At 37.7% G+C, this 20,748-nt stretch overlaps 1 protein-coding gene across 1 annotated transcript in view; it reads right to left on the reverse strand.

Moving 5' to 3' along the window:
• Positions 1-5,406: 5,406 nt before the first annotated feature.
• The window catches only part of GTF2A2 (general transcription factor IIA subunit 2), a 29,451-nt gene continuing 14,109 nt past the window's right edge, over positions 5,407-20,748 (reverse strand). Inside the window, exons 2-5 of the mRNA XM_061157280.1 lie at positions 12,306-12,426; positions 11,582-11,686; positions 8,103-8,229; positions 5,407-5,700 (exon numbers count right to left, since the gene is read on the reverse strand). Of these exons, the coding sequence (XP_061013263.1) occupies positions 5,675-5,700; positions 8,103-8,229; positions 11,582-11,686; positions 12,306-12,377 (330 nt within the window). The 5' untranslated portion in view covers positions 12,378-12,426 and the 3' untranslated portion in view covers positions 5,407-5,674. The remainder of the gene's footprint in view (positions 5,701-8,102; positions 8,230-11,581; positions 11,687-12,305; positions 12,427-20,748) is intronic.

Here is a 20,748-nt window from a genome sequence, read left to right on the forward strand (position 1 = left end):
GGATGGACTGGTTGGATCTTCTTTCAGTCCAAGGGACTCTCAAGAGTCTTCTCCAACACCATGGTTCAAAAGCATCTATTCTTTGGCACTCAGCTTCCTTTATAGTCCAACTCTCACATCCATACATGACTACTGGAAAAACCATAGCTGTGACTAGATGGACCTTTGTTGGCAAAGTAATGTCCCTGCTTTTTAATATGCTGTCTAGGATGGTCAGAGATTTTCTTCTAAGGAGCAAGCGTCTTTTAATTTCATGGCTGCAGTCACCATCTACAGTGATTTTGGAGCCCAAAAAAATCAAGTCTGTCACTGTTCCCATTGTTTCCCCATATATTTGCCATGAAGTGATGGGATCAAATGCCATGATCTTAGTTTTCTGAATGCTGAGTTTTAAGTCAACTTTTTCACTCTTCTTTCACTTTCATCAAGAGGCTCTTTAGTTGTTCCTCACTTTCTGCCATAAGGGTGGTGTCATCTGCATATCTGAGGTTATTGATGTTTCTTCAAGCAATCTTGATTCCAGCTTGTGCTTCATCTAGTCCAGCATTTCTCATGATGTACTCTGCATATAAATTAAATAAGCAGGGTGACAACATACAGCCTTGACGTACTCCTTTCCCTGTTTGGAACCAGTCTGTTGTTCCGTGTCTAGTTCTAACTGGTGCTTCCTGATCTGCATACAGATTTCTCAGGAGGCAGGTAAGGTGGTCTGGTATTCCCATCTCTCTCAGAATTTTCCAGTTTGTTGTGATTCCCACACTCAAAGGCTTTGGCATAGTCAATAAAGCAGATGTTTTTTTTTAACTCTTGCTTTTTCAATGAACCAGCGGATGTTGGCAATTTGATCTCTGGTTCCTCTGCCTTTTCTAAATCTAGCTTGAACATCTGGAAGTTCATGGTTCACATACTGCTGAAGCCTGGCTTGGAGATCTACTTTTAGCAACTTTTAAACACCCAGTTGACCCCTGAACAATGAGGCCCAGGGTTGATGACCCTTTGCAGTTGGCCTGTGTGACTTACAGCTGGCCTTCTGTATACGGTCTTCCTGAATCCGCAGTCCCACATCTGTGGATTCAACCTACTGTGCGTCGCGTAGCACTGTTGTGTGTGCTCAGTCGTGTCTGACTCTCTGCAACCTCATCGACTATAGCCTACCAGGCTCTTCTGTTCATGGGATTTGCCAGGCAAGAATAATGGAGTGGGTTATTTCCTTCTCCAGCATTGTGGTACTATTAAAAAAAAAAAATCCCTGTATAAGTGGACTTGCACAATTCATACTGGTGTGAATGATAGTACTTTTTAAAAAAAAAATTGAATTTCTTTACAATGTTGCTTTGGTTTCTGCTGTACAATATGAGTCAGCTGTAAGTTTACACATCCCTCTTCCCTCTTGAGCTCCCTCTCACTCTCCCCATCCCACCCCACCCCTCTAGGTCATCACAAAGCCCTAGGCTGAGGCTCCCTGCAATACAGCAACTTCCCATTAGCTGTTTAAACACATGCTGTGGATACATTTCAGCGCTCCTCTCATTTGCTCCACGCTCTCCTTCACTCGTCACCTACAGCCACTGTGCTGTACAGATGTCCTCTGGACTTGTTTATATTGCTGCAGGTTGGTATCTTATGACACCTCCACTCATTTTGCTCACGCAGGTCACCACCTGCTTCTGGCAATAAATGTTCTCTGTAGCTATGAGTTCAGTTTATTTTAGATTCTACATATAAGTGAGTTTATACAGTCTTTCTCTTAACTTTTTTCACTTAGGATAATGCCCTCAGGATCCATGTTGTGGCAAATAACAAGATTTCCTTTTTTAAAAAATGGCTGAAAAATAATCTGTTTATTGTGGGCCACAGATTACACTGTACGCATTCATGCACCCATGGTCACTTATTTTCACATCTTGACTATTGCAAATAGTGCTGCTTTAAACATGGGTGCAGGTTATGTTTTTAAGATAAAAGATTTCATTTACTTCACATAAATATTCAGAAGTGGAATTGCCACATCATATTCTAAGGTTTTAAATTTCTGAGCAATCTCCAAAGTCTTCAATAGTTGTTGCACCAATTTACATTCCTGCCAACAAGGCATGATGGTTCCCTTTTCTCTCATCTTTGCCTGTCTTTTTGATAGCAGTATTCTAATAGGTGTGAGGCGATATCTTACTGTGGTTCTGTGTTGCAATTCCCTGGTTCATGATGGGCATCTTTTTGTGTACTTGTTGGTGTTACTTATGTCTTCTTTGGGAAAATGTCTATTCAGATCTTCTACTTTTAGCTATTGAGTTGTCTGTTTTTTTGGATATAAATCCATCAGATATGTAATTTGCAAATGTTGTCTTCCATTCTTTAGGCTGCCTGTTCATTTTATTGATGGTTTCCCTTGCTGTACAGAGAAGCTTTTTAGTTTGATGTAGTTCCACTTAGTTTTGCTTTTGCTGCCTCTGCCTTTGGTATCAAATACAAAAAAAACACACAATCCCTGCCGAGACAGAGGTCAGGAAGCTTTCCGTTTTCTTTTAGGCCAATGACTTCTGGTCTTAGGTTCTTCAGTGCTTTCTGAATTAATTTTTTGGTGTGTAGTGTAACATAGTGGTCCAGTTTTGTTCTTTTGTATGTGGATGCCCAGTTTTCCCAATGTCACTTATGGACAAGACTGTCCTTGTCCCACTGAATATTCTTGCCTCCTTTGTCATAAATTGACCATTTATGTGTGGGTTTATTTCTGGGCTCTCTTTTCTGTTCCATTGATCTATGTGTTTGTTTTTATGCCAATGTACTACAGTGTTTTCATTACTATAGATTCATAATATAGTCAGAAAGCAGAAAGTGTGATGATTTCAGGGTCGTTCTTGCTTTAGCTATTGAAGGTGTTTTGTTCACTTTGGGGAACAGAATGAGTAAAAACAGAGGAAGAAAGGATTAGAGAATAAGACAGTTGAAATATTCGAGAGAGAATACTGTTGACAGTTTTCTTGCACAAGGCTCTCTTGAACTAATCCTGCTAAATCCTTTGCTGCATGCGTGTCTTAAGACAAGGTAAATGCCTTGCCTCAAACCTTGTGCACATTTTTCTACCTGTGTACTAGAAAAATAAGATTCTATCGTTACTACAGCATATAAAAAATGGTTGAATTTTCACCAATTTAGAGGGCAATTTTAGAATGGATTGACAAAATGAAGGTTGCAAATTCTTATTTTAGCTCTAATAGAGCAATAGACTTTTCTCCTTGCACATTAAGAGGCAAGTAAGCTTATTATCACTAGAGCCTGTGGGAGAGCACAAAGTGGTATACGCTCTGGCCTTGTCTCTCCTGTAAAGTCTGAGTACTACCATGGTGGGAAGATTGGAACACCTATGTCACTATGCAAATGTTAGCCATGTGATGTGTATGCAAATAATTAGAACTGAGAGGGACTGTCAGGCTGTGACTTCTGCAGTCGTGCCCAGGGAAAAACAGGTGTGTGTATGGTGGCTGAGCTAAATACAAGAACTGGTTTCAACCTGTGGAATGTTGGTATAATCCCTACGGACTACACCTGGGGCATTACAGGTATATCTTAAACACTTGGCACTCCGTACCAGTTACCTGGGTGAATATGAGTGAGTACTGAAACCCATGCAAATCCTTCCTGTCCTTTGCTGTGTTTTCTCATGACTTCTTTGTTAAGAACTCATAAGGAAAGAGATCAATATGGGTTACACTCAATACAAGTGGGTTTAAGTTCTGAAGGATGGGTAGGATTTTGATTCTGAAAGGTAAGTCATGAGAAATGAAGGAAACTGCATAACCAAAGACAGAAATCTTTTTTTGTGTCTTTCTCAAATTAACTGAGCAGACTATGCGATAGCTGGTACGGAGGATTAGGAAGAGAACACTGGAACAGATTATGTAGAATGGGCTGCAAGAATGAAAGTTAACTTTTAATGTTAACAAACACTGACACACTGAGGTAACACTAGGGGCACCCAGTCCTTCCTACCATTACTAGGTTACAGTAGTCAACCATTTCCTACAAGAAGCTCAAGACCTAGGCCAACGTGCTTCTGTATCTTTTGCAAACACAATCTAGTGACATCATTTACAGGATTTAAAATTCCCAAAAGTATACACCTCCAGTCACAGACTTCTTTCTGTAAGATCTCCATGACTGTTCATAACATGAAAGTTTAAACCATTATTCCTTAGGAAACAAATTTCTATAACCATTGTTAAGGCTACTATCAACATTACTTGTCTTGTAACCAATTACTTGTCTTGTAACCATTATGTTGAACCTTCAAAATAAACAGGTATTGATCTTGACTAACTGCAGTTAAGACAAATCCTAATTACATAAAGCCTTTGGTAAATCTGTAAAAGGGGGAACAAAGTTCTTCCAGGGTAGTTGTGAGGATTATCTAGAGGAAAAACACATACAGCACTTAGCATTTACCATAACGAAGTTAGTGATGTTGGCCCTTCTCTTACACAGATCAGACTTGAGCACTGATTAGTTAAAAAATGATGACACCTATAACATGCTTTCTCAACAACAAAAGCTGAGGGATTGTGTGCAATATAAAGATCTTTTAAATATTTTAACAGGTTTATGATGGAGAGTGAAAAGACAGCATCACACTGAAAAGGGTTGAACTGGGGGGGGACCACAGGATGGGGCTGTAAAAGCCTGCTTCTACTAAATGATAAACACTCTGCGAGACATTTTAGAAATGCCACATTCTTCATCATGTATTCCTAGACTGACAAAACTTTTCCTTCAGGTACACAAAGATATGGCAGACAGTTAATAGGACTTTTTACTGAAAGTCTAATAACTGGTAAGATGTAGCACACTCTAGAAATGAAACTTGACTGTTACGGCCAATTTATTTATATGTCATGTGAAGACTATTTTATATTGTTGCAAATAGGTTTTTTGGTTTTATTTTAGCTATGAAGGTCACTCAGTCGTGTCCAATTCTTTGCAACCCAGGAATTCTGCAGGTCAGAATACTGGAGTGGGTAGCCTTTCCCTTCTCCAGGGGATCTTCCCAAACCCAGGTCTCCTGCATTGCAGGTGGATTCTTCACCAGCTGAGCTACAAGGGAAGCCCTTATTTTAGCTATATAAGCTGTCTAAAGATAGTCTAATTTTTTCCTAGTTGAGTTTTTCACACCAGTGATTACCCTTGTTTTTGCACTTTGAAAAAAAGATTTTTATAAGGAGAGTTCCAGTCTGGAATTTTGGTTTTGCCCTGCTAATGCTTTCATCAGTTAAACTTGCAACTGATAACTAACTTGACTCAATGAAATGAACGCATGTTCTACTTTCCTCTGCAAGGAACATGGTACTCTTTCAAAATGCTTAACCTAGTATCTTCATATTGTGAGTTTAGTAGCTCTAGCAGTTATTACTCACATTGAGTTTTAAAATGAATTTATTAAGGAATGGTCCTAGGAAGGCAACAATGTTTGATTTGTCATAAAAAAAAAGTTCTGTTTTTTTCATGCTGTATACTAAAGAGGGTACAGAGTTATGAGCTTCTTTCTATTGGAATTCTCTATAGCACAGAGTAGTCATTTCTGCAATGCTAGAATAAATTAAAAAAAAAGTCTCTTCTATGCTTCTCTTCAAAAAGCGATGAACATTAACAGGATGGCATTAAAAAAGCCATTTCTTTTTTCTATTCATTCTGTAGTACTGGAGCCAGTATCTAGGAAATAGAGGAGAAAAAGAGTAAATTCAAGAGGCAACTTAAATATTTCGAGAAAATCTTTCAAAAGTAAAACAGGAACTAACAGTGGTGAAGAAGGGGAGACAAAAAGCTGACCACAGTAGTATATTCTGTGCTTAAATGTTGTTTTACCTTAATGGGAAAGTCAACCTTTAGCCTCTATATTTATGTTAAGAAAAATCATGTTACATTACATTTGGTTTATATACTTTTTTTCAGGTTCTCTACTTTCCCAAAATTTAAAACCACAAAGGACAATAATGTATAATCAGAAGAAATTTGTATTTAATTCCTGGTGAGAAAAAAAAAACCCCAAATTCTAGCCACTATCACTTTTTCTCTGCTTCTCTGTTAGGAACAGAACTGTATTTCAGAAAGCTGACCTGTAGAAAAAATGGTTTTATTTCACAGTAAGCACTGCATTTATCTGGTTAGGAATGGATAACTGCCACAGCCATTTATATTTTAATGACTTTTTTCTGCTGACACAGAGGAACATGGAACACAATCTAAACTTTTCTTGAATACTCAATTTTTTTCTTTGAAGAGCAATCACTTATACTGTGCTGTAAGTGAAGCAAGCTCCTCAGAAGCCACTGAAGGAGGTAAGGCTGATTTGTACTTTATATCCACTAAAGTTTGAGAAAATAAGATACATCTTTTATCTTTAAGAAACAAGAGAAATATACTTTAAGGACCACTTGTAAGTAAAATACATATGCTTACATGGACTCCTTGATATTAAGTTTGCTCAGGGGCCTTCACTGACTTTTTGGCTATTAAATATGTTTCAAATAATTGAAACTGACACTCTGCTAGTCTATATCTGTGCTGTCTAATATGGTAGTCACTGGCTAGGCATATGTGGTTAAAGGTTAACTAATAAAAATGAGACCATTAAATATCTCAGCTACCCTAATCCCTTTCAAGTGCTTAATATCAGATGTAGCTACAGGAGAGTACAGACAGAAAATTTCCATCAGGATACTGATCCATATAATTAACTCATTTTGGTAGAGATCTAGAAATTACACAGTAGTGCTCAAATTCTATAGTAAAAGTTTGAAAACCTAAGGGTTGTAAGGATGCTATTAGCCTAAATTATAAGAAAGACTTGGAAAAAAAAATACATTAGCTGACGTACAGAAATGTTATCACTTGTGATCCAGGAGCTATTTTTAAACACTTTTGTTGTTGCTGTTATAACAAGGACCAAAGTATATGATAACTATATAAAGTCATCCTAAAGTTCTTAGAATGATTATTCCTAGTTAACCTTCTGAAACGTACAAGCCACTATAACATTGCTCATTTTAGAGAGACTGACATCTGAAAAAGACAATTTCTTTAAAAACAGAGAAAGGTATAATTTTAGGCAGCTATCAAAAATCAGGTTTAAGAGAACAACAGTTAATGAGTTGTGTGAAAAACAATGTATTCACAAATGAGTATTACTATAAAGATACATATAAGCAAAGGCTAGCCGATCATATACTCAAGTGATACATTGATACGTTATCTCCAGATGATGTTACAAATGATGTCTTTTCTTCTGTGTGGTTTTCTGTCTTTATATCTTTTCAGTGATTAGAGCGTTTCTTTCAAACGCAAATTATAAAAATAAAGACCTATAGCCCAAGAAATGTAGTGTTTTGCTTTCCACATTTGTCTTTCTGTTGCTTTTCACAACACCCCTTCTTGGAATGTGACAGTCTTCTCTACTGAATTTCAGGAATAATTGCTTTAAATACAAACTGTTCAGAATACAAAGTAAAAAAGTAAGTATATTTAAAATACAATTTTTATATTTTATTTTTGCTAATTGAATTTAATCATGGGACAGAAAGCAGAGAAAACAGTTTCTGAAACATTAAAGGCATGAACAAGTTCCTAGGTCTGATGTGAAAATATCTGCGAGTAACAGATGAGAAGACTAGAGGTGTACCTTTATGACTGACGGGGCTCTTATAATTATTTAAAAGATTTTAAATAATCACTTTAAAATGTATAGCTATCCAACAACAGAGAAACCATAGGATAAATTGTTGAAATTAAACACTTCCTTAAAGAAAAAGAAAAAGCTTGAGAAATACTTCAAACCTGTAACAAATAGGGAAGAAAAGCTTACTAATTTGTTCCCCTTTCCCCCAACACAAATTCAACTTGTGCAAGTAGTCTATGTGTCATATGAAATGTTTACAGCTAAAGTTAGTAAGAGGACTATTTGAGATCCAGAATTTAGAATCTGAGAAAGAAGCCAGGTCTCTAGTTGGGAGCAGATCATTAGCCAACTTCCCCCCTTACTTTCAGATAACTGTCCAAAGACACATGACAAGATTTCAAGTAGCTTTGCTTTCATAGTAATTAGGGTAGACACTTACTTTTACCATCACAGGCTACAATTTTCACTTTATCCACTTTAATAAGTTCTGTCACCTCTCTGAATTCAACATCATTCAATACAAAAGTCCACACGTTATCGCAGAATCTGTATGTATTTAGAGAGCCCTTTAAAACAAAACATTGAGGCAAACCATGAAAAGCCATTTTTTCCCCCCTCACATTTTTCTCCAGACAACTTAAGAAATCCTAGCTACAAGTACATAATTCTCAAAATAGGATGAAAATTAAGGAAAATAAAGCAAACAAGCTAAGTGTTAAAATACCATACTATTACTTAAAAAAAAAAAAATCCTAGATAAAGATGCAAGTTAAGAGTTTATTTTAGTTAACAGACTATTTCCAGCACTGGAAGAGCCTGCAAATTACTCACCTGAAATCTGAAGAAAAGCTGAAGGGAAATTTGAATTTGTATTTCTACTGCCCTCATGTGGTGAAATTATGAAAATGCATTTGAATTTTTATGAAAATACTTTTAAAAAGCAACTTATTTTATTGTGTATGTTAATTCTCCACATTTGTACAAATCCATGGAATTCCTAGAAACATTACTATATTAGCCACTAAGATGATAACATCATTGTCCTGTGTAACTGACATTCTTCTAATTTCTTTTAGGAAAAATGTGTGTCTGAACATTAAAAGGGTCTTTTGGAAGAGTGTAATGAAGGTGCAAGGATGAATGCCAGCAGAATATAATCAAAACCTGAGCGACATACACACGCACATGGATTCACAAAATACTGAAATTTAGTATTTGGTAAGATAAGTTATATGCCTACGACCTTCAAACCAGAAAAAACAGTGTTATCTAGAATACCAAAATGTGAGTTCTCATTTACTTAATGTCTCATAACTTAATGTCTTACAAAGTTAGGATGACTAGGGAAACTATAATGGTTATGACTTAATTTACTAAATTCATTAAATAACAGGAATAATTACCATCCTAAGTGCTAAGGATACAATGGTAAGCAATACACATATGATCCCTGCCACCAAAGAGGTTTAGCTGAGCAGGGAAGATCATTCAAACAAGTAAATACATAGTGTGAAGTGCTACGTGAGCTTGAGTTACTTGGAGTCTAGCAGGGGCACCTATGGGTGTAGAAGACAGGACAGAGAATGCTTGAGTTCCAAAGACTAAGGAGTCAAAGGAAAGAAAGGTGGGATAGCAGAAATGAAGACAAATACTTGGAATGGGATAATAAGTTCCAGAAACCAGAATATGACAAGAGGTCCTAAGTAAAAGAGATCATGAACTTTGGGAAAGCTTTCATATCCTGAGGGTAATAGGAGGTCAATGAGGGATTTCAAGCAGAGCAGTAATGTACCAAAATTGCATTTTTGGTGATGGCATGAAGACCAGACTAGAGGGGAGTCTGACTGGAGGAAGGAGAGCCCCTAAGACGCTGATACTTTAGCTGGCTGTGTCAAATAGGTGAAAGAGGCTGGGCAATAGCAGGAGCAAAGGGTCCTGAGAAGTGGAGAGGTTTTAGAAAGCAGATCTGTCAAAACTTGACAACCAACTGGATATGGTTGGATAGTGAAGAGAGAAGTCTTTGTTATTCCCAAGTTTTTGGCTCGTGTAACAACGCATTCATAGAAAAAGCTGGTTTGAGAGGAAAGTTAAATTTGAGTTTGAGCTACAACTTACTGCGCATCCAGTGAACAGCTGGACTGTAAAAGCAAGCATGGGAGAATATCAGCTTTAAAGTCAAAGACTGGATGAGATCATGAAAGGAGCATATGTGAAGCCCTAGATAACCCCTTAGGAAAACCAACAATTAAGTAATACAGACAGTAGGAAAATTACAAAGCAGCCTGAGAGAAGGGTCAGAGGATAGAAGGAAAGCTATGGTTTTCAAGAGATTAATCAACAGTATTACTGATTGTACACTGGATTTATCAATAACTTGGCAAGAGAAGTTTCAGTCGAGGTGTGGGATTAATGCATTGAAAATCACTCAGAACATATTGTTAAGTAAAAAGACAGAGTTGTAAGTGTAAAAAAAATTTTTTTTAAATTAGATCTGTTCTTTTGACTATAGTTTGAAGCTTTTGGAAGGCTGAAAAACCAAATGCCAACTTCAATGTTCATTTCTGGCATCCCTGAGTGTGTGTATAATCCATGATCCTATGAACATGTAGGTTACTGTCATATCCAGTCGGTGGTAGCTGTGTCAATAATGTGAACTAGGTAGGTCACTGTCATTTACAATTAGCATGTGAACATTGAAATATGCTGAAATTCAATACTTTCTATTCAAAATACTCCTTGTATATGATAATATGCAGTTACATTGTATCTTTAATATACATTTTTCCCACATTTTTTTTACCTGTATCTATAACTAACACTTTTTAAATCCTTTAAACAGATTCATACTAGAAATATACAATAAGTAGGTGATCACTCAGACCTTATGAACCCTATGACTCTGTAAACAAATTCTCTACATGGGCTAAAGTTTATGTACCAACATGGCTCAATTTAAAGGATCAAGTTTTGAAATAAAAAACTAGGCAGATGTGTATGTATGACCGTACAAAAAAAAAGCTAACTCTGCCAGAATTACTACTGTTCAAGAATCTAATGATGAAATTTTATAAAGACATATTTTACTCTAGATAATTATTAGGCATGTGAAACTGGTGTGACTTGTTTACAAATATAAAATACATGCAGATTTTATCCCTTCACGTAACTAAGTCAAATGTGGCACTGTTTGTCTTCTTTTGCCCTCTATACCCAATATCCAGAACAATGCCTTGTACTGACAGGCATTGAAATGTTTGCTGAATAAATGGCATTTTGTCTTTTGTGTTTTTCATCACCAGCTAAAACCAAAAACCCCAAACACTGACATTCTCTTAAATGCAAATTAACATCTATGTTCTTTTTATATGATGATTTTCATATCTTTTAATCTGAATTTACTATCAAATTAAGATTTTGTTCAGTTTGGGCTTACTGTTCAAAGTATAAATGATTCCTATGAGACCTAGCTACCAGAAGAGATCATTGTCTGCCAGTAAGCCATGCCATCTAAGAGTAGGTGGGACACAACATGAAATTTCTAGAAATTACATTATACTTCCCTGGCCAGAGTTTAAAAATCATAACTGATCCTTAGAGATTACTCTCACTTACCTTCAATCCTGAAGATACTGTTTCAGATGTTTGAAATCTCAGTAACTCTTCAGGGAAGGTAGCCAAACATACATAGGCTGATTTATGAAATAATGGAATAAAAATCCAAAAACAACTGTGTCTCACATTAAGTGGATGAACTGGTAGATATATCATTTAAATATAAAACAGGATTCAATTGTTCTAAAACAAGTTTTAAAGTTTGATTAAGTCATCTCTTTTTATGATTAATAAATACAGAGGTACTGTAAAATCACTATTGTAACAACCATGGTGCAGCTTCTAGATTTAAGAATATATCCTTACCCTGAAGTTGACTCGGTTCCTGACCCTCTGTGCCAATGCTGCATTTATAGCCTTATCAAACTGAAGTAGAACTTGAAGGGCAAGTTGGGGGGTAATCTGTTGAGACTGAGAAAAAATAAAGGTCATGAATCCTGTTTGGGAAGAACATTAAAGACAAAAATAAAAATACATGAGTTATCATCTAAAATTTAACTAAGGTTAATCAGAGCCTCTAAACTTGAATTCCTTGTTCTTTTTTCTGTGATAACAGGCAATTAATAAGCAAAACCTGACAGTATTTTCTTACCCTATCTTAAAACAAACATAGTTTTGAAAAGAAAACATGCAGTGATGTTACAACATGAGGACAAAACTTTTGTCTGTCACTCCTTCACAGTGTCTGGAAAGAAGTTTTCACTGATAAATGGAAGGAACCACGTCTTGAGAGAAAACTTGGGATCAGTAGTAATATGTTAAAAAAAAAAAATCTAATAAACTTCATCAAAGTTCAAGATATATGAAAATAAATGGAAATACACAATATGTACTTGGATGAGACGTTTATGTAAAAAACGTTAATTTTCCTAAAATTAAAAATATGAATTCAAAAATTCTAATTTACATCTCAAGACTTGCATTAGTTGTCTAAAGTTAAAGCTGCACACAATATGCTATTTTCATAATTATGAGAACAAGAATTACTATACATCCATCTGAATAAAAATGTTGATATTTAGTTTCTCACCTGTATAAGCTCATCGAGGCTCTCCTGAAGACTGTTTCCCAATGTGGTATTTCTATACAACTGATATGCCATGGCTTAGGAGGGAGAAATTCTTTTTTTAATTCAGGCTTGCATTGATGTCCTAAAAATTTAATATGAAAGTATTAAAAAAACATTATAAAATATGTAATACAGTCTACTTCATATATTCAAATATACACTATTAGTGGGCTTCCCTGATGGCTCAGTGGGTAAAGAATCCGCCTGCAATGGAGGACACACAGGCGACATGGGTCCGATCCCTGGGTCGGGAAGATCCCCTGGAGGAGGAAAATCACAACCTATTCCAGTATTCTTGCCTGAAAAATCCCACTGACAGAGGAACCTGGTGGATTACAGTCCAAAGGATCACAAAGAATTGGACATGACTGAATGACTCAGCACATACTACATATACTATATAATAACTTAGGAATTACAAGGAATGGTTAAAAATGATTTTTCTGTTTTTCTATTATTTCAACATAGGCATTTGCACTCCTTTATACAAAGTGTGTGTGTGTGTGTGTATATATATATATAAATGTACACCTTTATCATTTCTTTCAAACATCTACCTTTTGACCTACTCTGGACTTTACCATGTACCATTTTTTTCCACTTACTGCCAAGGCAGTGATTCAATCTCCAGCTCACATTTGTGTGCCTTCCCCTTCATTTTCCTATTCTCTTAAAACACAGTATTTATAGTGCCTATCAAGAAGATAGCACTGTGACAGGTATCATGGGAGAGGAAGATAAAGATATACTCTGATTTTAGATAATTTATAGTTTTGGGAAGGTAAACATACAAAGACATACAAAAGAAATTTAATAGAGAATAAGAACTGTGACAGATTACACAGAAGCTGAATGAGTTGGCTCACAAAACCTTCCTGATTTCTTCAAGCTAGACTTTAGCCAAGCAAAGGAGGAAAGTCACCTCAGGCTGAAAAAATAGGAGGAGTAAAGCCACGAAAGGATGAAATCATACAGTCTATAGAGAGAACTGCAAATTAATCCATATTAGGGTATAGGTATATGAATAGGAAGTGGTCGGACATGAGGCTGAAAAAGATGACACAGATGGATTTGTCAGGAAAGGTGCCAGAGTTTTACAGTGAAGGTAAGGGGAGCCCCTAAGGCTCTTTAGGCAGGAAAGGTCAGACAAATGGGCAGCAATGTAAAGGACGTACTTGAATACAAGTTTAGAGAGATGAGGGATGAGGGCTTGAAGAAGAGTACAGATTCAACAAACTCTGAGCTTCGACCACATGTTGCGTGTAAGATCCCTGACCCCGTGACACTTTCAGTCTAGAGATGGACAGGAGACAGCTGTACACAAGAGTAACCATCAAGTAAAACTTAGCAAAAAATAACAGCCGCCTGCACATTACATACTTTGTGAGCATCTGATACACCTGATCATTCCTGCCTTCCCGGTCTTTCCTCTGGCTTTTGCGACCCCGCATTCAGTCTCCTCCCACCGCACTGGGTACTAGTTTCTTGTTTCCTTTGGTGGCGTGCTCCTCAGTAACCTGACTTCTAACTTCTGACTTTTAAGTCCTGAGTACCCCAAGGCTTCTTACGTCCTTTCTGTATTTGTTTACTCCCTTAATTACCCTATCTAAGCTACAACTTTAAATACACTGTATTTATTGGCTGGTGACACGCAAACTTTTTGCCAGTCCTGACCTTTCATATGCCCATGCTGCTGCACACAAAATGGCATCCTTGACACTGGATGGAAATATCAAATAGTAGATCAAATTAAATTAGTCAAAACCAAATTCTTGATATTCTTTCTTCAAAACTTTTCTGCCCCTGGTTTGCTACCTCAATTAATAGTAAATCTAGCCTTCCAGAAAGATGGCCCAAAAACCTTACGGTCAACTTCTCTCTCATCCTGCATGCAAGCTATCAGCAAATCCTTTCAGCTATTCCTTCTGAATACAGCCAGAATCAAACAACTTTGACCATCTCCACTGCTAGTACTAGATCACCATCATCTGTCACTAAGATTTACAGTGACAGAACAAGATGTCACCCTCTTTCTACCCTTGTCTGTCCCACCTCTGCCTGCCCCTTGATTTGTTACAGTGAACTTTTTAAAACAGAAATAAAATCACATCACTCATCCATCAAAACCTCTCATGGCAGCATCCTACTTCAAAGTAAAAACCAAAGTCCTCCTAATGGTTTTCAAGGCCTGAATGATCTGGGCCCTCCACTATGTCTCTGGAACTTGACTTCTTCCACCCACTCCCTCACTGACCCTGCTTCGGCCGTACCAGTCCTCTGCTCAAATATGGCAAGATGTTCTTGTTTAGGGCCTCGGCACTGGCTGTTCTTTTTGGTTCAAATGTTTTGTGCAGGTACCTGCATGGTTTACTCTCTCATTTGATTCAGATCTCTGTTCAGCTATTACTTCATCGGAAATGACTTTTGTGACCAACCTAGAAAAAAGAACTGCCCCGCTTTCCCTTTGCACTGTTTCATTTTCATTCGTACCATAAACTGAAGCTGATATAAATATGCTTATCCTGTTTCCATCCCCACTAAAACAGATGTTCCCTAAAGATAGGACTTTCATTCACTTATATATTTATCATCTGGAGCAATGCCTAGTACACAGTATGAATTCAGTATCTGTTCGTGAATAAATAACTTGGTGATATGTCAAAATGCCAATATCAAATTGTATTGCCATTAGGTGCATTTATAATAGGTTTTCTACTTTACTGAAGGAAGTGAAGCAGTAAGAACTTTAACTCTCAAAACTACATCTAAGCACCTATCAGTATCTACATACTCTGCTTGTCACTAAAGTCAAACTATCCATGTTGTTACCTAAATACAATCCTTCTACCTGTGTACCAGGCCCTAACCTCTCTAGGACAGGATATTGTTCTAAGAATTCAATTATTCCTTCTCTATCAAATTCCCCTGTCTATGGATCTTTCCCGTGAACAAACAGGAGCTATATCTCTCATCTTAAAAAGTCTCAACTTGATTTTCCCGCCAGCCTCACTTTATTTCTCTATTCCTCTATGTAACAAAAACGCCGAATAGTTGTTTGTATTCACGGTCTCTCATTCCTTTTCTCACATTTTGTCTTAAACTTACTCCTTAAAGTTTTGCCTCAAGCATTAAATGAAACAGATTATGAAGGTTATCACTGGCAATGCTACAACTAATAATCCTCAACTCTTAGTTCTCACCAGACTTAAGCATTTGGCAAAGCTGATTGTTCCCTCCTCTTTGATAAAGGATCTTGTCTTAGTTTCTGGGCTAGTACACTTTTAGGGTCGTTCTCTTAAATTTACTGGTCCCTCCTCCTCAATATCGTTTGCTAGTTGATGCTTTTCTCCCTTAACTCATAATTTCACAAGACACCTCCTTGGTTCTCTGACTTTCTGTCTACACTCATTCCTTGCTGCTATCACTCTGTCTCATGGCTTTACACACCACTGCTGAAGATCCTCAAATTCGTATATTGGCACAGACCTTGCTCTGAACTCATTCCTGGATCCAACTGCCTACTCAGGATCTCTATTTGTTGTCTTTCCTATCTCAGTTGATAAAACTCCATACCTCTATGGGCTTAGGCAAAAACCTGTGAAGCTATTCCTGACCACCTTTTCCTACCCCTGGTCTGGCCACCTTACCTCCACATCCAATCTCTAGCATAACCTGTTAACTCTACTTTCAATATGGATTCAGAATCCAGTTGTTTCTCACCATTTGTACTGTTACCACCCTGATGTCTGCCACTATCAACTGTCATTGGGATTACTGAAATAGCTTCCTAACTGGTCTCCTAGTTTCCATGCTTGCCCTCTATATGCTAATCCCAATTCAGCAGCAGGTGCTCTTTTAGAACACAATATTTCTCTTCTTTGTGCAGAACTCTCATGTAGCGCCACCCAAGCTGGACAGGTGATAGTGGAGAGTTCTAACAAAATGTAATCCACTGGAGGGAATGGCAAACCACTCCAGTATACTTGCTGTGAGAACCTCACGAACTATATAAAAAGGCAAAAGGATAAGACACGGAAAGATGAGCCCCCGAGGTCAGAGGATGTCCAATATACTACTGGGGAAGAGTGGAGGACACCTACTAACAGCTCCAGAGAGAATGAAGCGGCTAGGCCCAAGTGGAAAATGACACTCAATTGTGGATGTGTCTGGTGATCAAAGTAATATCCAATGCTGTAAAGAACAAGTATTGCATAGGAACCTGGAATGTTAGATTCATGAATCAAGGTAAACTGGACATGGTCAAGCAGGAGATGGCAAGAGGAAACATCAACATTTTAGGAATCAGTGAACTAAAACGGATGGGAATGGGTGAATTTAATTCAGATAACCATTGTATCTACTACTGTGGGCAAGAATCCCACAGAAGAAATGGAGTAGCCCTCATAATCAACAAGAGTCCAAAATGCAGTACTTAAAAATAACAGAATGATCTTGGTTTGTTTCAAGGCAAACCATTCAATATCACAGTAATCCAAGTCTCTGTCCCAACCACTGATGCTGAAGAAGCTGAAGCTGATCAGTTCTGTGAAGACCTAGAAGACCTCCTAGAATTAAAACCAAAAAAAGATGTCCTGTTTATCATAAGGGACTGGAATGCAAAAGGAGGAAGTCAAGAGATACCTGGAGTAACAGGCAAGTTTGGCCTTGGAATACAAAATGAAGCAAGGCAAAGGCTAACAAAATTCTGCCAAGAGAATTCACTGGTCATAGAAAACACCCTTTTTCAGCAACACAAGAGATGACTCTCCACATGGATATCACCAAATGGTCAATACCAAAATCAGATTGATAGCATTCCTTGTAGCTGAAGACAGAAAAGGTGTATACAGTCAGCAAAAAGAAGACTTGGAGTGCCGAAGAATTGACGCTTTTGAACTGTGGTGCTGGAAAAGATTCTTGAGAGTCCCTTGGACTGCAAGGAGATCAAACCAATCAATCCTAAAAGAAATCAACCCTGAACATTCACTGGAAGGACTGATGCTGAAGCTGAAACTCTAATACTTTGGCCACCTGATATGAAGAGCTGACTCACTGGAAAAGACTTTGTCGCTGGGAAAGACTGAAAGTAGAACAGCAGCGTGAAGGAGGATGAGATGGCTGGATAGCATCACTGATTCACTTGGGCAAACCCCAGGAGATGGTGAGCGACAGGGAAGCCTGGTGTACTGCAGTCCATGGGGTCACGAAAAAGTTAGACACAGCTTGGTGACTAAACACCACCACCTATTTTCTCGATGACCTCATCCACCATCTCCCCCTTGTTGTTGCCCTTCTCCAGAAACAATGGCTTCCTTATTTTTCTTAGAACATGACATACATGTTCCTGCTTATATAAGCCTTTGTGACAGCTGTCTTTTCTACCTGGAATGATCTTCCCCTGGATATCCACTTGGGTTTCTTAATCCCTTTAAGAACTTAATGGGGCCTAAACAGACCACTTATTTAAAATCCCACCCCCACCTCCACTCTGCAGCTCTCAATCTCCCTCACTCTGCTCTATTTCTTTGATGGCACCATGACCTTCTAATACATTATATAGTTTTCTTATTTTATGTTTACTTTTCTGCATCCTCCAGCAGAATGTAAAGCCTACCAGAGCAAGGGCTTTTATCTGCTTTTGTTCACTGACGTAAACCAGCCAACAAGAACAAACACTACCTGGCACACAATGGAAGAAAAGTAAACATCTGTTCAAAAAATAAATGAAGGCAAAAAACCAGTAAGCATAATGTGTGGAGTAGGTTAGGGGGATAAAGAAGGCAAGAAGGAGTACCAGTAGGAAGATATAAACTTGACAAAAGTAAGAGTATAGAATCTCGTGTCCTCCCCACTTCCCATTTAAGATAAGTCCAAAAGTTACCTAGAAAGCAACTAGACGTTACTAATGAATTATCGGGAGAAATAAATAATCCTGTTTACAACTGCCTCAAGAAGAACCAACCATGTAGAAATAAATTTAGCCAAAGAGATGAAAGATCTGGATATTGAAAACTGCAAGACAATGATGAAAGAAACTGAATATGATACAAATAAACAGAAATTCCATGCATGTGGATTGGAAGAATCAATATTATTGAAATGTCCATAATACTTAAAGCAATTTACAGATTCAACACAATTCCTATCAAAATTCCAATGCCATTTTTCAAAGACATAGAACAAACAATCCTAAAATTTATATGAAACCAGAAAGACCTCAAAATGCCAAATTCATCTTGAGAAAGAAGGACAAAGCTGGAGGCATCATGTCTGCTGACATCTAACTCTATAATGAAGCTACCATAATGAAAACAGTATGCCACTGCCAATAAAAACAGACGTACAGATGAATGGAAGAGAATAAAGAGCCCAGAAATAAACCTATGTGTGTATGGTTGATTAACTTATGATAAGAGAGACAAGAATGTTGTACATGGGGAAATGACAGTCTGTTCAATAAAGGGTGCTGGGAAAACTGGGAATCCTCATGACAAAAGAATGACACTGGACCACTATATTACACCATACACAAAACTAAACTCAAAATGGATTAAAGGCTTGAAATATAAGACCTAATACTATAAAACCTTAAAACTCCTAAGAAAAAAACAGAGATGGTAAGCTCCTTGATACAGATCTTGGTGACGATTTTTTGAATCGGACATCAGAAGCAAAAGCAATAAAAGCAAAAATAAATAAGTGGGATAAGATCATAGTAAAAAGTTTATGCACAACAAAGGAAACCATAAAAAAATGAATAGGTTACCTACTGAATGAGGGAAAACATTTTCAAATCATGTATCTCATATGACGCTGCTGGCCAAACCATATAAGAACACAAAACTCAACAGCAAAAACCCAAACAATCCCAGTAAAAAAAATTATAAATTGCATATGTAATATAGTCTATTTCATATATTCCAATGTATACTATTAGCAGTTATCAAAAAGACAATTAACAGCAAGTACTGGCGAGGATGTGAGTTAAAGGGAACCCCTGTGACTTGCTGACAGGAATGTAAACTGGTACAGCCACTATAGAAAACAGTATGGATGTTTCTCAAAAAAGGAAAACAGAACTCCCACATGCTCCAACAATTCCACTTTAGGGTACTTATCAAAAGAAAAAGAAAACCCTAACTGGGACAGATATATGCGGCCCCATGTTCACATGTATTCAGAACAGCCAAGTTATGAAGACAACCTAAGTGTCCATCAAAAATGGAACGGATAAAGAAACTGTGGGATGGGAGACAAGATGGCAGAGTAGAAGGACATGAGATCATTTCCTCTCACAAAAACACCAAAATCACAGCTAAATAACTGGAATACCAAAACAAACTTTCTATATCCACACGTAAAGAAGCCAGGACACTGGGAAACTCATAGGATACTAGGTCAGACCTGTATGCTGGTACTGGAGGGCCTCCGACAGAGGTGAGTAGTGACAGCAGCTCATTTCGAGGACAAAGACGAGGGTGGCAGGAGTTCTGGAGAGTACTCACTGGTGTGAGCCGTTCTGGAGGCTGACATTTTCTTACTAAACAGCCTGTAGGCCCCAGTATGGGGATGCCTCAGGTTAAACAATCAACAGGGCAGGAACACAGCCCCACCCACTGGCAGACAGGTTGTCTAAAGTCTTCCTGAGCCTACAGTTTCCTACTAAACACACCCCTTGACACGGCCCTGTCCACCAGAGGAACAAGACGCAGCTCTACCCACCAATGGTCAGGAGCCAGTCCTTCCCATCAGGAGGCTTGTAAAAGTCTCTTAGATCAGCCTCATCCAAAAGGGAGCAGACAGTAGAAATAAGAACTACAACTCTGCAGCCTGTGGAAGAGAAACTGCAATCACAAAAAGTCAGATAAAATGAGACAGGAGAGAAATATGTCCCAGATGAAGGAACAAGGTAAAGCCCCAGAAAGGGAGATAAGTAATCTACCCAAAAAATAATTCAGAGTAATGACAGTAAAGATGATTCAAGATCTTGAAAAAAAGAATGGAGGCACAGGCCAAGAAGATGCAAGAAATGCCTAACAAAGACCTAGAAGACCTAAAAAAGAAACAAACTAAAATGAACAATACAAGAAAATGAAATGAAAAATACTCCAGAAGGAATCGATAGCAGAATAAATGATGCAGAAGAACAGAGAAGTGAGCTGGAAGACAGAATGGTGGAAATCTCTGCCATGGAGCAGAATAAACAAAAAAGAATGAAAATAAAAAATGAGGACAGTTTAAGAGACCTCCGGGACAACAACAGATGCACCAGCATTTGCATTATAGAGGTTCCAGAAGGAGAAAAGAGAGAGACAGGACCTGAGTAAGTACTTGAAGAGGTAGTAGCTGAAAAGATCCCTAATATGGGAAAGAAATAAAAGATATCCCCAAGTCCAGGAAGCAG

Source organism: Dama dama, chromosome 12 (genome assembly GCF_033118175.1).
Source record: "Dama dama isolate Ldn47 chromosome 12, ASM3311817v1, whole genome shotgun sequence".
NCBI classification, from domain to species: domain Eukaryota; kingdom Metazoa; phylum Chordata; class Mammalia; order Artiodactyla; family Cervidae; genus Dama; species Dama dama.